The sequence below is a fragment of the Varroa jacobsoni genome, unplaced genomic scaffold (genome assembly GCF_002532875.2).
Source record: "Varroa jacobsoni isolate VJ856 unplaced genomic scaffold, vjacob_1.0 contig00413, whole genome shotgun sequence".
Lineage (NCBI taxonomy): Eukaryota > Metazoa > Arthropoda > Arachnida > Mesostigmata > Varroidae > Varroa > Varroa jacobsoni.
In genome coordinates this window covers 26,148-43,244 of record NW_019214461.1, presented here as the reverse complement: position 1 = coordinate 43,244, position 17,097 = coordinate 26,148, and the positions used below count along the sequence as shown (strand labels likewise).

The window sequence follows — 17,097 nt, the reverse complement described above, 5'->3', positions numbered from 1 at the left end:
GCGCGGAGTCGAAAAATAAAAACGGAACAGTTAGTTGATTCGGTGAAAACGTTTTGTGTTTTTATTAAGTTTTCCGACATTTCGTATCAAGTTATTGGGAAAACAATTAGATCAATTAACGGCTTGTGCTTGGATCAAGATAAATGCGTATGAGATATGTACAGGCTGTTCAAAAAGTTGTCCGATCTTAAAGGTCGTTATGGGGTTAGGTATTATTTGAAAGGCTTTCTCTAATTCTAAAATCCTTTATAGTTTGAGCCTTGCCAATGGCATATACTACACGACAAGTGGGATTAAATAAAGAAACTAACACTTAACATGGTTTGTTATGAAAAACTCCTCCACTTTCTTTGGATAGTGTGTCATGTCCTGAAATCTTAGCCGTCACATTTTATTTCAACAAACCACTTAAACTAGTCTAAGTATTCGAAACTCACTAGTCACTTCTGAAAGCTCTTCTAGTACACGCATTATTGTATTTTATGTGTTACGTTGCTCTAATCGCCTGTCTATGGGGAAATTCCGCGTAGACACCTCTCTCAAAGTTCAACGACGTTTTTTTTTTGGCAGTATACATAAAAAATATATGGAAATTTTCGGGGAGTTATGCTCTTTTGAAGCTTCTTGTTCCTAGGTTCATAATAGTGAAACCCAAAGGAACTCCAGAGTCTGAAGTTCTGAGGCACTCCAGGCATTTAAGGGTTGACTTAAAACGGTATTTAAGTTACCTATCTGGCTACTTGTTGTCTTCGTGTAATACATATACGACTGAAATTGGATTGGCTTAACATTTGATTTTTGGCAGAAGGTCGAGATTTGCTGACTACAGCTTCCAAATAGCATATTTGTGTGTATATATAGTACTTGAAAGGTACGAGTTTCAATTTTTTAGAATTTCTTATTCCTCGTATGATAGCGCATTTATCAAACAGTGACCAATATTAATTGCACGTTGGCTGTGAAATACGTCTTACTAGGACGATGCGTGATTCGTTAACCTCTTCGTCAGCCTATTCTAGGTGTTTAACTGATCACGAAAAGTACTGTGAATCGCCAGTAATGTATCTCCAAAAAAAATATCCAAGGCTATCGTAGCCAATCTCTCCTAAGTGGCATTGTATCACTATACAACGTATTTAAATTTTTCCGTATCTCGTCCACCCTCTGTTTACATTTGAGTCACCCTTCTCAAGGATTCAAAAAACGTGACTAGTACTCAGAAGGCAAATCTTCTTTTTGCGTTATTTAATAGAAATATAAAAACACCATACGCTTCGTGGCAAGTCTGATAGATGCATACATCTTTTGTGTACCGATCCGAAGCAGCATGTCACATTATGTCTATGTATGAATATCCTGCGTCTAACCCATGTAGTCAGCAGCCCGCTCAGGTAGTTGTCGACAGTCGAGTCCTTGTAATGCGTTCATCAATAAAAACATTGCTGATTTGGAACAAAAAACTGAGGGCTGCTGTCTAACACCATAAGAGCAAGGCTCGATCGTCCTTCTACCTCTGTTTGATACGGCATTGATAGTTAGTGTATTTTTTCCGTTAAGACTGTGCTGGTGGCTTCGACAGACAACCGCCAACGGACAACCACTGAGAAGGAATTTCCAAAATCCTGTGTACCTGTTGATAACTGGTAGGTGTTTCGTATCGAAGGCAGAAGGCAGCCTTTTTTCGAGGAGTCGAAATTACGCACTGTATTTGTGGCCCATCAGTAGATTACAAGCAATATTAGCATACACAGGTTGGAAAGAATCGACTATTATTCTCGAAAGTAAATGAACTGCCCGCTGAAAAACAAACGATATAATTTCATAAACGAGGTATCTGTCTGGTGCCGAAGATCAACGAAACGTGAATGAGATCAATTGTTGTAGCTGGGCAGCTGAACAAGACGTTAATCGTGGTGGACGTAGTGGTCTGGTGCTACTACCATGGAGCTTAGCGACTCATATGTACTATACAGCACTTCACAGCTCTACGCACTGCAGGTAGCAGGTGGATCCGAGACATTGGTCATTGACAGGTAGGTGGAAGATAGTCGACGTAGAAAATATGTTGTAACAAATAGTAGTAAACAACTGGATCCGAAAATCCGAAAAATCCAACGCAAGTTTATGAGTCTGAAAAGCACTTATAACAAAAAGCAAAGTAATTTGTCACAGAGGTGGAAAGAAAAAAAGTATTTGTTAATGTGCCAGATTTGGCATTTTCGTAACAATGGTATGTGCTCAATAAGCTCATAAGTTTAAGCGGTCTTTAATACATGTATTACGAAATTTACTCTCATCGACACTCTGTTATAATAATCGAAGTAAAAACGATTCGAGCCACAGAATGGTCTACAGATCAGTGCTCCATGTGGACTGCGTTTTTCTTAGTAGCTCATTGTACCGATCGTAGGGATAAATAAATGATACACACTTGAGAACAACAAATAAAAATGCACTAGACCGTGTAGTTCAATTAACTTAGATTTACTGTAACTAGATATTATTATACCAGGCATTGAACCCGAAAGTTCTCAGCCTAAGTCTCTCTAAAATAATTTAGGGTTGCACTTTATATAATTAAATGACTATGGCTTTGCTAGATTTTTGTGACTCTGCTTCACTCAACGAACATCATGGCATAAAATTAACATCTTTCTGAAGTGTAATATCAATCTACATAGTTAATGGTTAAATGTTTTTTATATGCGAATAGATAAAAAAAAAATCTCAATTGGGCTTATTCTGCGATGACACCTTATTTGTTCTCCATTTTTGGAGAGATGAAGCGACGATGTCATACATGCAGCTCTCGCGTAAAATGTTGCATAGCGTTCGCTGTTATGAAGTCCCTTAAATGATTATGATCTAAGATCTTGCACCATTGCTAAGCAAACCTCGAAATAGGTATCGATTACTACACATAAGATAAATATAACATCTGATACTACCCTGCTTTTCTCGGGCGCGACAGTTGAACAAACATAATAATATTAGACTCTTAACACGTAGGGTTAGAGTGTCCTGAAAACTGGAGTTTTTACTGAATTTACACTTCGTTGATCTTTAACTGAACCTTATCAAAGTTAGAGGAAATTTTAGGTTGAGTGCGCGATAATTATCATACATGCCTAACCGAATAGTCGTATCTGATATTAGCGAGAAAGATGACTGGTTAACATTGCTTTTCAGTATTCACCGCGAATATTGAAGAAAAGATTATGGTAGAGTATATATTTTGTAGCTTTTATTTCTTTACTCACCGACGTTTTCATGTCAAGACTCTCGAAAACCTAGTGAGTACCAAGTTGAATGACTTTAATTGCGTGCAAAAGTATAACAAATATCACTACATAATTATAATGCTGCGTGGAAAAAAACCCTTATAGGGTGATTTTAAAAAGCTTACATGCAACATGCTCCTCTTCATGAAAAGTTTACCTTTTCAGGTTAAGTGGCGAGGTTCGGGTGGATCGCTTAACAGAGAAACTCTTTGAAGGTGCATCTGTTATTGTACCGCCGAAACAACAACACGTTTTTGGCTTTGCCGGACTCGTCCAGCTTCTTGATGGTGGTCATGTTATCGCTATGACGGCACGCACGAAAGTTCGTAAATTCCTATTTACAACGCACCAATAAATTTCTGTGCAGATGGCAATGTTATGTGCATCGTAACCACTAACTTTCACTTGCGTTACTTAGTTAAGCATGCGCTTGCTGTCTTTTCGGTCCACGTTCGCAACAGTGCAAACACAGTCATCTCTTAAATTAGTGAGCTTTCTCCTATGGCGCTTTTTTGCAGGTGGCCAGCGTCGGTGGCAAAGCTATTTACCGTATCGATGGTTGGCAGTTACTCCCATTAGCTCGCAGTGATGTACATCTTACCGAGGAGCAGCGGTTGACAAATGCCGTCTATTTACAAATGGTTTGGCAGGTTTTACGAACTCCTTACTTTTATTATTCGACTAAATTTGACATAACGCACTCACTTCAACGACGCGACAAGACGACAGCAGGATTTTGCCAGATGTCTCTATATGCCAGGGCTGATTCGCGCTTCGTGTGGAATCAACAATTGTTAGCCGAATGGGCGACTGGAGAGAGCCAGCTACAGAAGTTCCTTATTCCGTTACTTCACGGCTTTGTTATACAGAAGCAGTTGTCACTCAAAAATGGCCAGAACTTCAATTATACGTTAATCTCAAGACGAAGTGTACAACGGGCTGGTACAAGGTTTAATACCCGTGGCTCTGACCTTGAAGGTAATGTGGCTAACTTTGTCGAAACTGAAATCATTATTGAGACGGCAAAAGGACGAAGCTCGCTGGTGCAGACGCGTGGCTCGATACCTCTTTTGTGGCAACAACTACCTGACCTCAGGTAATTCATTATTCAGTGCAACTATATCCTATGAAGCATAGCACCGAAAATGATGACAACCTTCTTTTTTATTACTCGAAGTAGCAACTAAATGGAGCATCTAACGAGACAAAGTTTGCGGATCGGGAGTCGCCACATGACTATTGAATGACCAAATACAAACTAATATTGGAAATGCATATTTCTATGCTGTACATAAGGATAACTACTTACAGGTATCTTAAGTACATTTGATATGCTCTGATGTATTATTCTAAATTGAGGTTTCATTTAATATTGCATAATTAGGTACAAACCTCCACCGATGTTGATCTCTGGGCCGCAAGAAGAAGTTGTCCGTAAGCATTTCGAACAGCAAATTGTCACGTACGGAAAACAGGCATGTTTCTCTAAAGAGATCATCTGCGTATACTAATTGTTTTGAAATGGTTTTATATTTTTATATTCTTTTAAATATTATTTTTGGGTGCAATCCATGATTGGTTTAGGTTCATATGTTTATCCCAATGATAATGAGACCCCTTTCTACAAAAAGTACGCTTGGTATTGGTATATCTGGCATTCTAAGTCGAGTATAACTCATACGTATAGGCGTATAAGGCGTACTGCAGAGATTATTAAATTATAGATATATTAAATTATAGATTTATAATTATGTTTTATGTCAAAGCTTGACTGATAAAACACGTCTTATGAAAACAAAATAGTGCTGAAGTAAACTCATTTCCATGGTTTTCTTTCCTGAGGAAACTAATGGAATTGAGCAAGAAAGGAACGAGTGTGGAGGCGGCCCAATGATGGAAAAAACAGCTCATAGCTCGATTTATAACTTACCGTAGTTTGAGGTTCCTAATTCAGTTTGCAATATTTGGTGGTATGAACCACATTAAAATGTAATAATAATACTAAATCAGAAACGGTGTATGTTGACGACTTTTAGGTTGTATTAAATCTTATTGACCAGAAAGGTGCGGAAAATGTTTTGGGCAATGAATTGGCGCGTTGCCTTACTGTCATGGAAAATTCAAATGTGAGTCCTCTTTGTATTGTTACTAATATTAAAAACTACTAAAACTGTATGGATAAAGTTTACTATATTTTGCTTTTTCAGCAATACATTTTATTTCCAAGTAAAATAAGTGATAGATCAAATTAGTTTCTACAGAAACAGAAGTAACTAAAAAAGTAGTCGTAAATGCATCCAAATAGTTTGCTGTGCGACATTGTGGATAACTTTCGTATGTACACTATTAATTCTAGGTTCGGTACGAGCCCTACGACTTCCATACGGAATGTAAGGGAATGCGCTATGACCGACTAAAGATTCTTATCGACCGCGTGGCCGACTCACAGGATGCGTTTAGCTTTTATATGGAATTTAATGGTTCGTTCTACCTCAATAGCGGAATTTGGAATAAATAGCTAGCACTCGCATGTGTGATACGTTTGCCTATGAATATAATTCTAAATTTGCTACATCGGAATTTAGGATAAACTGGGCAATTTTAACTCTGTTAATGTTTTATAAGCAGTCTGTTATCGTGTAGCTAAATGAAAAGTTGTTCGCTGTGTCAAGTGCATAACAAAATTTGAACTATATTTGACTTAAAAGATACTTCACTCTAACAAGTGTTGATTTTGTTATATCTCAGATGAGTCATCCCAGGTGAAAGTCCGCTCACGGCAGCAGACTGGAGTCTTCCGCACAAATTGTATCGATTGTCTGGATCGAACGAACGTAGTTCAAAGTTTGTTGGCGCGTCGCAGCCTCGGGAGTCAGTTAGTCGCTCACGGAATAATTAGTAACGCAACCGAGGTGGATGACAACGAATGTCTGGAGAAAGCTTTAAGGATGATATGGGCTGACAACGGAGATTTTTGCTCTCTACAATATGCTGGCACGGGCGCTCTTAAGGTAGAAATGAAAAAGTTGTAGTAAAAAATAGGGTAGAATCTGCATATATATATATATATATATATATATGTATATATATATATGCAGATTCTACCCTATTTTTGAAATTGAAATGACAGTAAAAATTTATATATATATAAATTTTTACTGTCATTTCAATTTTGTTAGTAAAGTGAGCCCATTTTTCTTATACACTAATTGATCACATTGGATCGTATTTACTTTACAGGCGGATTTTACTCGCACGGGAAAGCGAACAATTTTTGGTGTTATGCGTGACGGTTATAGATCGTGTCTTCGCTATGTAAAGAACAACTTTTTCGACGGACAGAGGTAATTCTTAGGGATAACTCAAGAAGCGGTTAGCTGAATGTGATTGCCAATAATCTAAACACTAAGCACGTGCATGCACTTTTAAGTACTTCTATAAAAAGATGAAGTGTTACAAAATATACTTTCGCAGCTAAAGAATATCAAATATCTACAATAACATGTAGTTTAAAAAGCTACTAAGGCAACTTTTATAAACGATTTCTTTATTAAGCATAACTTGGGTAATGAAAACTTCTGTAAGACTTAATTAACGGCCTTACATTATATGTTTGTTCCGTTTTCCCTCAATTTGTCGTTCTCCTCGTGCGTATAGACAAGACGCAATCGAGTTAATGCTTGGCAATCATCGCCTTGACGAGATAGACGCACGTCGCCAGCTGAGTCGTCCGCAACTCCCGCCAGATGTCTTTCTGGCACCACTTGTACTCGCCGTACTAGTTTTCCTACTACCGCTGCTCATTGTACTTGGACCTACGCGTGAGCAACCCAAAACGCTGTTCTTTATTGTGATTCTTTGGGCACCATCGGTTATGTTCCTTCTCTTCAAAATTAAAGCCAACCGGATGCTGTATGTCGACAAACCTCGCTGGCTAAAACCTGTAGCGCCTGTCGCTACTAATTCCTTTCGTCATTAACATGCAAACAGAATCTATGATGGGTCGGCTTTACGGAAGAACGCATTCTGGTTCAAGAAATGCCTCCTGGGGAGACAGTGACAACGATGACTTAATGTATATCAAAATCGTCTGACGAAAAAATACCAGCAGCAGTTAGAAGTGGTAGTCGCTTCTCCAATCGTAGTCAAGGTAGCAAATGTTAATAAGGAATTTGTTATTGTTCAAATGAAGATGGTTAGACAAGTAGCTGGACTGACGAGTGTAGAATCTTTGAACAAGACACGGTTAGCACACGGAGTGAGATGGCATCATCAGGCTATGTTTGCGGCCGTTGTAATAACTTGTGGCGCATTAAGCGACGGGAACGCGGAACCAGACATATACAATATGTGCAATCACGGCACTTTATATCAGAAATATTGCATACATCAGCACAGAGCATAATTATATTTAAGGGTAACGTTTGTCCTATGTTTCATTATAGTTAATGTTGTTCGTTACCTTATCCAGTGAATAATAAAAATTATAACAGAAATTATGTACGCGTGCATGTCGTGCGGATGTGTGTGTGTGTGTGCCGGTATGTGTAGAACATGTGACTACTAGAAAAACAGTGCTGAATTTAACGCTTGAATATCCGTCCTATGCGGCTGATGAATTATTGGTGTTAGTAAACTTTAGTTTGAATATACTTTTGCAAGCGCTTAAAAGCGCTTTTGCAATTTATTTTGTACTTGTTAGTTCAGGTTAGCTATTTGCAGAAGTAGGATCAGAAAAAGTTCGTAAGATCTGCCTTTTTCTATCTAAGCCGCTCGTTAGAGTGAATAGTTTACCGCTCAAAGATTTTTACTCGAGTAATTCGTCGAATGAACGCCGATTAAAATAAGTGTAAGCAAATTCGAACAGATTTGGCTCGTCATCGCATTACTACATGATTACGCGTTTCGTTAGTTCTTTTACCAGTGTCAGTATCCGTTGTTGTTTAGCAATCGCCATGGGCTACAACGAATCTGAACGACCGTGTCGATTGCTAAGAAAAAACAATTTATTCAAATATTTTACTATTAATAGGAAATAATAAAAAAAAAAAATGTTTACACGTTTTAGCTGGACTGAGGAATGAATATCGGCCGAGTTAGAGATTTTGGAGTGACTCTTATAACGTGTTTACCTTGAGGCCGAAATTCACCAGGTCGACTATAGGAAAAGGTGCTTATGAAATTGAAGAATAAAGAACGTGGTTAAATAATGAACAAACACAAATTATCCTAGATCACTAAGTAAGCACATTAGTGGCTGCTAACATGTGAGGTGCCGAGTCAACGAGAGCGACGGTACAATAAAGGTGTTTAACCAAATGAAAGGAAAAGACAAAGTGGACATACAGTCGAGTAGTTGTGTCCATGTTTAAAAGATAAATGAGGTGGTGAGTAGGTTGATTATTTAGGATTAATGCAAGAAGAGAGGCAGGTAGACAGACGAATAAACGAAGACAAAAAATATGACGACAACGGTCCGTTAAGAATGTACAAATCCAAAGAGTCACACTTATACATGCATGCTTCATATAAATATACATATTTGTTGAGAAGGCTATCAAGAAACAAAATCAACACAAGCAGCAGGGATGATAACAGCGCTAAAAGAAATCGGAATTTCGATAATGAAAAATATTATTGACAGAGAATAAAAACAACTGAGTTTTGAGACACTTTTCTCAACTGCGAAGAAATGCTTATTAGACAATTTGTATTATACGTTTTATATAAGGCTAGTGGCAGTGAATCGAACGGCAGGCCGTTTTTACTTAGAAGCCATGTCAGTGAAACACTGAACTGTCGCGCGCGAAAAGAGATCGGAAAATAATCTGAATGCTTGAAGAAATATGGCGAACAAAGCCGACGGACGAAGGCTAGTCAGCTGATGTTTCCGGATTCCCTTGTGACGTGTTTTTGTGCAATTTTGACGTTATGAAAATATACGGTGTACAATCGCAATGTTGAAAAAAATGTTTTTTTTTTTTCTGAACACGTGTATCGCACTAATAAATTGTTTCATTATAGTACGAGTTTACTGAACATAGGAGATGTTTCTTTGTTATCTTTCGTTATTTTTCTATTGATGCTTGTGTTCTTCCCAGAAATCTATTTTACTACCAAATACTTCATGAAAAATTTACATTCTAGATGCTATGTATCCCATAGCAGGATTCACTAGGCCAGAGGCCAAACATAAGTAACCATCGTTGTTGCTGTTAATTATTAGTATTATTGCTAGTATTATTAATTATTCTAATGATTATTACATAATAAGTAGAACGAACGCATAGGTTATTAAAATCACTTGCTGTGCAGACGAATACATTGACCAATAATCAATTAGCCATCAAGCAAACAAATCCACTTAAATCAATCACATGTTAAAATTTGAAAGTACGAGTGGAGCGCATGAAATAGATTGGTGATAGACGGATGTGATTGCTAATTATTCTTTGAATACCCATGTTACAACTATAAGATTAACACTATATGCCTTCTGTAATTATAATATATATTTTTTTGTTGATTTCAAATGTAAATTCAAATCATTACGACGAAAAGTTATGTAGATAGTAATTAGGATAGCAGTCATCTGAGTACTAGACCAGGAACTACATGGGTCGTCACGTCTATTCAGGCAGCGGTAGCCTCCTTCCGCTTTGTCCTTATAACGGCGGCTCTCTAGTAAAAATAAACTAGTTATTTTAGGTTGTGTCTAGTACACTTATTGTAGAATCGGTACATCCCCGCCGCTGCGACAATGTTATATTACATATAATATGTAATTAAACTGTTTTGTTAACTCGGAAGTAGTTATATCGAAACTTCTTAATAATAACAAATAGTTATTAATAACTGTTTGTCATATATGTTTGATGACTATTAACTAAATTTGAGAACTATTTGTTCACTTTTGCCCAAAAGATCAATTTACCAACAATTCAATATAATATTTTCGGATAGTACCTTTGATGAAGTAGAATGTGTGCTTATTGAAATGTTTTCTCTTCGACGAAAAGTATGACAATATAATGAAGTTTACACTATTGTAGAGCAGTACGAAGTAAAAAAGGTTAGGTTAATAAGTAAAACACCAGTCACCTGCTTTATGGCCTTTGGTAAGGCCTTCTTCTCTCACATGTCTGATCAGGACTACGCTGAGTAATTCACTTCGCTGCTAAAATTATGTAGGTTAATTTCACGATTATGAGTTGAAGTTAACCAGGAGATTAACAAGTCCCCTTTTTTTAATTGACGGCAAATACTTTGCAGATTTTTCTTATCATCTAATAATATATCTCTCGATTTTTGTCAGTTACTTACTTGTAAAAACGGTAGCAGGATGAGAGATCGCCAAAATATGTAGTTAAAAAAAAAGAAGGTAAATCTTGCTTCTCATCTACTTCTGTTTACATTGCAAACGTAACTTTTCCGAAATATAAATCCACCTTATATGTAACTGGAAACAAATATGTCACATAAACGAAAGATTTATTTCTGTGAAGAGTCACCCTTTCCGATTAATGTTAAAAATCAAATTATCAATTTTCTGAGAAGGCGAGGTAAAAATTGACAGTACAAAAACTTGAGTGCAATTTTTTAATGCAAGTAAGCAACTATTCAATTTACTATTTTCTTATGCAATGTTGCTACAATTGGTACAAATGGTATAAATAAAGAAAGTTATTTTCATATATATATGGCTATTCATTGACAAATTATTACCTTGCGCGCTTACTGGCTTGTGGGAGATTTCACTTTAAGACATTATTTATCGTAGAAAAAAATGAAGATGCGGATTTTAGTCAACTGATATGAGAAAAAAACATCCAAAATACCGTGTAAATTATGCCGCCCAACACAACCTTGGCACATATAGATTCACTTTGATTTGTTGTAGTGTCTATATCGTTCTATAAATCTTACCCATGTTTCTTCGTGCACTACTACTCCCTCCCCCCATGGCGTTATTCCTACTACAACTGGCGATACCCAAAAAATTCTCTTTTTTCAGAAACCGTTGATCGGGCGTTGATCTTTTGGACAAGCTTTGGCTAGGCTTCAACCGTCGCCGTTTTCTGTATCAAAATTTTATCCAAATTATAGAAAACAACGAACTGGCCATGATAACCCGCGAAACTCTCGAAGTTAAGAAGATAGGGCTACGAGATCCTTGTGAAACTTTGACCATCAAAGTGATAGAAGTCGCTAAGGCCGTGAAAGCAACGGCTTTCCATGGGCAAATAGTAAATGGGGTATCGAGAAAAGCTAATCAACGTGAACAAGGCGTGTCTGACGACTCAAACAAAGGAGTCGAAAAATAGTTTGTGACGTCCTAGTTGGCACGGTTGCCATTACAACTAAAGGAGTTCGCCAGCTTTGATCTCATGTATTGAGTCTCGGCGTTCTATAAGTTGATAATCGAAAAGGAGCTTATAATGAAAAATGACGTATTTATCCGGATCGTAAAGGAAAAGCTGCAATGCTTTTTGAAATCGCTAGTCGAAGAAGAAGCCAGCATACCGGATCGCAAAGGTGTACGATGGGGTAACCAAAAGGCTCAAATTGCTATGGAAATATCTTCTAGCACGATAAAGCTGGACAAATAGAATTCGTCCCATGCACATCTGCTAAAACCATAAATGCTTATCAATAAGAAGTGGAAGGAGCCGACTAGCGAATGTTCTCGTTGGAATTATAGATGACGGCTGAACGACTAAAGAGGATCGCTTGGCTTCGGTCCTGCACCCAAACAAACAAACGTTTTGTTTTATTTCGGATGTGGTTCGTTGTCAAACGGAACTCAGTCGTTAGCCGGCTATATATAAGGCCTCAGCGACAGATGATCACAGTTCTTGCTTGTTACACTAGCTGTTTAAAAGGCCTCTGTGGAGTCTGTTCTAATATTTAGGTTCTTAATCTAACTATCTGGCTGTCATTGTCGGTACAAAGTTCACATGGCTCTTGCCGAATTGAAACTTACTTAGACGTTATTATTGCTATTATTATCGCGTAGTATCCGTTATTCGGCGGCTTGAGCGCCTTCTGTATTATATCCATTGATTTCGTTTGTTTGTCTTGTTATACGTCGCAATTATACAAATCAATGAAGATGTATTATTACAATTTTCTCGGTAATATGAGATGCATATGTTTAGGTACTTTTAAGGGATAACATCTGTAGGTGTATAATTCACTAACTACAGCAGGAGCTAATTAGTGTTTGATATCATTAGGTGAACCCAATTGCAAACATTATTGTAAGCCAACTACAAAAACGCGAAAGTAGCATTATTCGGCAACGAGATGATGTTATCTATCTTTCGTACATTCAACCTTCTCCTGCCGTCGTACATTTGTAAGTAGCTCGTAAGTTTACCTTATAGCTCTTACCACTTACCGATGTCTTTTCAGACCCATGGACTCTGTCAGATGTTACCTCTCGCCATCTGGCTTATCGCCTACCACACGAAGATCCCTCTCCAGGAGCGCGAGGAGGACGCCCTCGCTGTGCAGACGTTGCAGGTGAGTTTCTCCTTTTTTAGCCCACGCTACATAGTCGAACGAAGAATCCGGGGCATTGTAGCTGGCAGCCTAACCTTATCTTACCTTTTGCCAATCCACTCACTAGAACGAAATTCATTCAGCGACCGGTTCGCTCTGTGCTCGGGCCGTCAGATCACCTCTGGCCAATTGTGCGTGTGTTTCTTATGCAAACTACGCGTAAGAGAAGTTACCTTAAAGGGCCTTGGGCACTTAGAATGGATAATAGGTTTTCGAACGGAACCTCTAATAGAATTGATACGTTTATCCAAACGGTTCGAGCAGATCTCAACCGTTGAAGTTTAGGTCAGCTCGCTCGCAACGTACGGAATCGAATTCAAAAACCGTGCGTCAAATGTGTTGTGCAGAATAGTGGAAAGGGCCCCCGGGCCTTCCCTTTCTCCGTTAAGGACACCTTATTCGAGCTGCAATGGTTAGGCAAACCTTGTTGCCCCGAGAACTGAAGGACACTTTTGAGCGTGCTCTCAATCTTATTACCTGGTTCATGTGCTTTTTTGAGTTTCATAGCGAGTATTTGTCACATAGAGGTTGATGTTTATTATTTTTCAGTTGGTACAAGGCGTTGATTGTTTGACTTGAGCCTGAATTGACGTTAGTCTTTGATTTGGACCTTCACATTGTGAAAATGGCGAAAGGACCCCGGGAAACCTGGGTGCGTCGCCGTCCAATTCGAAATACTTGCGGCGAAGGTCGTTGATGACGCTGTTCTTCGGGGAGCAAACGGACGATTCTCGGTTCGCGTCGATGGTTGCACCGGGGCAAGCGACTGGACTTAGGTGAGCGAACTACTCCGCGAAAGCTATTTCTAATTGCTGAAAACAAGTATCCTACATTGACATACTTAACAACAAATTTATTGTCAGAACAGGCCTACCAAGAATGTCAGCTTCAATATAGATAGACAGCAAACATATACACTTAGATTCTATTTTGAAAGAAATCTCGTTAAGAGCTTCCCTCTAAGTGTGATAACAACCCCATAAATGAAGGGTCACGTTTAAGACAAGACAAATTCTACAAATTTCTTATATGTCAAGGTGGTTTATCGAATATTTATGCTCCCGCCGAGAGTTCGTATCATAAATTTTAAGTGATGTTAACATAATTTCCCTTCATTTATATTTTACTATGCCTACAATGCCTCATTAAATCCGATATACTAAAATCTGTCTTTTAGAATAGATGTTCTGGTCGTAAATCTATATGGTTGCTATTCCAGTCTTTTTTAAACCTTTTTACCTTTTGTAGGCGTTGTAAAAAAACAAATTCTGGTACCTAGTGCTAAGTAAGAGAGGCTAAGTTGAATTGAGTCCTGTGTACTTCTTCCCATTCCGACCAACTACTTCGGCCCACTTTTGGTCACAACGACACATCGACAACTGGTTATTTTCCCACTTTTCAACCAACTTTTCCAACGAAAGCTGCTGTTGTGGACATTTTTCTTCTTGGCCCCTGATGTCGCCGTCGTAATGCCTCTTGTGCGCTATTGTTGATATTTTTTCATAAGTGCGTTTACCATGTCCCATTTGAGCCTTTACCATGCTCCATTTGCCATACCACTAGACAAGAACCCGCAGACGACTTCCGAAATTCACGATCTGTTCCACGCTATTTACTCTTCTACTCTAGCGTGTCATCCTTGTTCTTTTTTCGGAATCCTTAACGTTATTTTTCCCAGGCAGTTAGTTGGAGCGCTTTTCCATTCTCTCCAATACGGTCTTCCGATCTAATCCCGCTCTCTACCCTTATCAACCTTCTTGACCAACACACTAAAGCAGAGTCTAAAAGCGGCGGACTGAACGCTAGTGACATAGCTCAGCTCGAATCCTCTACCATTTGGCTCAATTGTTTTGGGGGAGTTGTGTTCGATGCTCTGTACTGGATTTAGTGGTTGAAAATTTGAAATATCCTCAGTTTACCTTTGGGGTGTTTTCATCGACTCCATTTTGCACTGATCTCCTCCGCTTGTACCTTTGTCCAATATCTCCTTGCCATCACCTGCCTTGGTATCGCTATCACCATTTGCCCGTTAACCTCCGGTAGATTAACTGCAATATTCAATTGAGCTGGAATTACCATGACCTACTGAAGAAGGAAAGTGAATCACTTCCTTTGGACTAACGTTTGGATACCTATTTTCCTTTACTTTATTCCTCGTAACCACACTGTATGTAACCGATCGTTAAGAACCTCGTCACCTGTCTGAGGACTCAACTTGAACATTTGCACCACGAAAATGAAAAACCATCATCCTAGATCCAAATAAATAACAAGCGTTAACCCAGCATAACCCTACGGTGTATTCTTTTGCCTCTTAGGCCAAAGGCGGAGAAGCTACATTTTTCCAGGCATGCTTCTTAGTTTAGAAAAACGATGTTAGTTAAGTTAGTTGTTGTAATTATCGTTCGATAACCACGTAGAAAAGAATGCATTTTAACCCACAACTCGAAAAACCGGAATGAACTGACTTTAACTACGATCCACCAAACCTAAACATCATGCAGATCTATTTCAGGACCGAGGGTAGGATCATTCCTGGGTCGAAATATTTTCCGCCTGCGATTTGCAGTGCAGCTTGTAGCTTTTCCCTAAGTATATCGCACGTTCCAAACACTGCGTACAGATGGAAAGCCTTTGAGTGTAAGGGGAGAGAGAGAAGCAAGCCTTCTTCAAAAGCCTGGAGCACCGCAACACCATATAAGTTTGTGATATAGAACCCGTCAAATTAGGAGAGACTAACTAAATGGATACATAGATAGAAAACCTTAGTTTTTTTTATAGATACGAGTAACTATGCTTGCCAGTTAATGTCAATAACACTTTCCTATTGGTCTCTTGGAGCAAGAAAGATGAAAGATGCAGATTATTGTTGTTTGCTACTATTCCAGTTGTGTGTTGCATTTGAGCCGGACTGTGTGGATACATAACAGAATGAAATGTTCAGTATCTGCCCAAAGCGTAGGTATAAGTCAAAGGATGTTTTTCGTGGTTTTCGGCCAGAAAATGAACGATTTCAGTAGGTCACCCGAAAAACATATCCGTGGCTGTGTACTCATACCTACTTTCATCTTTAATAACCTTGACCGAGATTCTTTGAATTCTTATCGTTTCAAAGGCAGTTAGGGCAGGTGGAGTCAATGGATTGCCTGGTCGAAAGCGAATTTTCTCCTCTGTTCGCTATAAAAGAGGCGGCCAAAATTTGTTGGTATTTGAAAATTACCGTTACGCTAAGCATAACGATTGTTTAGCAACCTGACCTTAATGTCTGCCACAATGACTGATAGCTTGTTTGCCTCGTCCGAGCGTTCGATCAAGCGTCGACTAAGAAAATGCTAACCCATAATGAATCCCTACGTCATGATGTCTTGTTCCTGTTCGAGTGGGTGGTAATCGTAACAGATCCCATATCTAAGTGGCGAGCATACAATAACCACTAGACCAATTGGAAACACTTAAAGGTCAAATATTATTGGCTCAATGGATGTCATGAGAGAATCTCGTGCCATGTCGTGCGCAAACAAGTAATTATTCGCATTGTCAACATGCTTCGAAATGCAGGCCGTACGTTATTCTAGCGCCTATAACGTCGTTCAAAAGAGAGTGGCAATTTACTAGATCCCTACGCTTTTGCCCAAAACATGCTGGGCAATTTTATTAAGGTTGAGTACTTTACGTGTTTTGCTATTAGTATACCTTTGACTTGATTAAAACTCGAGATGCAGTCGAGGTAAGTTATATGATGGTGATGACTGAGGTTGTATTATAAGCTAGTTTTGCTTAAGTTACGTGTTCGAATCGCGGGAAGTCTTCAGGCGGATCTTTCCCACAAGAGAATAGACGCACGACATAGGTCAGGGCCGCGTCCTAGCACATAAGGCCCCACGCGAAAGGTAAACAGAACTCTTATTAAGGGAGAAGTGCTACCATTTACTAGCAGTGCTAGAGAAACGGATATGCAGATAACGTGGCTGCAAGGTGGGGCGTACGCACCAACCACGTACCTTATTCAATGTATAGTTGAGTTTGCAATGTATACAAAATGAAATGATTTTTTTTCTATGCTGAGTACGTTTTCGGGTTGCGGGTTTCGGGCCCGTTTGAAATATTCCGTTTTTATTACCACTTTTTTCATACTATAACTGTGCAGTATGTGCTGTTGGCGGGACTTTTCCCGCGCTAAATTCATACAGATGAGTTTGAAACACAATAGGGTGGTAAATAGTAATAAAACAATTGTTAGTTGCAGACGGCT

General features: G+C 38.7%; 1 protein-coding gene and 1 long non-coding RNA gene across 6 annotated transcripts; both read left to right on the top strand.

Moving 5' to 3' along the window:
• The first annotated feature begins 1,437 nt into the window (after nt 1–1,437).
• Nucleotides 1,438–9,320, top strand: Sac1 (phosphatidylinositol-3-phosphatase SAC1). 3 transcript variants are annotated; one of them, XM_022851802.2, is made up of 10 exons: nt 1,438–1,643; nt 1,851–2,033; nt 3,447–3,603; nt 3,800–4,377; nt 4,666–4,756; nt 5,318–5,407; nt 5,638–5,761; nt 6,030–6,292; nt 6,522–6,625; nt 6,939–9,320. In XM_022851802.2, the coding sequence occupies exons 2-10, from the start codon at nt 1,942–1,944 to the stop codon at nt 7,258–7,260; spliced, it is 1,821 nt and encodes a 606-aa protein (XP_022707537.1). In that variant the 5' UTR covers nt 1,438–1,643; nt 1,851–1,941; the 3' UTR covers nt 7,261–9,320. The 3 variants fall into 3 exon arrangements, with proteins under 3 accessions (XP_022707537.1, XP_022707536.1, XP_022707535.1); XM_022851801.2 differs by having other exon boundaries at nt 1,831–2,033; XM_022851800.2 differs by having other exon boundaries at nt 1,438–2,033.
• A 1,819-nt stretch (nt 9,321–11,139) lies between these two features.
• LOC111271181 (uncharacterized) lies at nt 11,140–15,135 on the top strand. Of its 3 annotated transcripts, none has more exons than XR_015315231.1 (4): nt 11,140–11,828; nt 12,696–12,806; nt 13,395–13,621; nt 15,033–15,135. It is a non-coding gene; the product is annotated as an uncharacterized LOC111271181 (long non-coding RNA). The 3 variants fall into 3 exon arrangements; XR_015315232.1 differs by lacking the exon at nt 11,140–11,828 and adding an exon at nt 12,211–12,225; XR_002686737.2 differs by lacking the exons at nt 11,140–11,828; nt 12,696–12,806 and adding an exon at nt 12,831–12,976.
• The last annotated feature ends 1,962 nt before the right edge of the window (nt 15,136–17,097 follow it).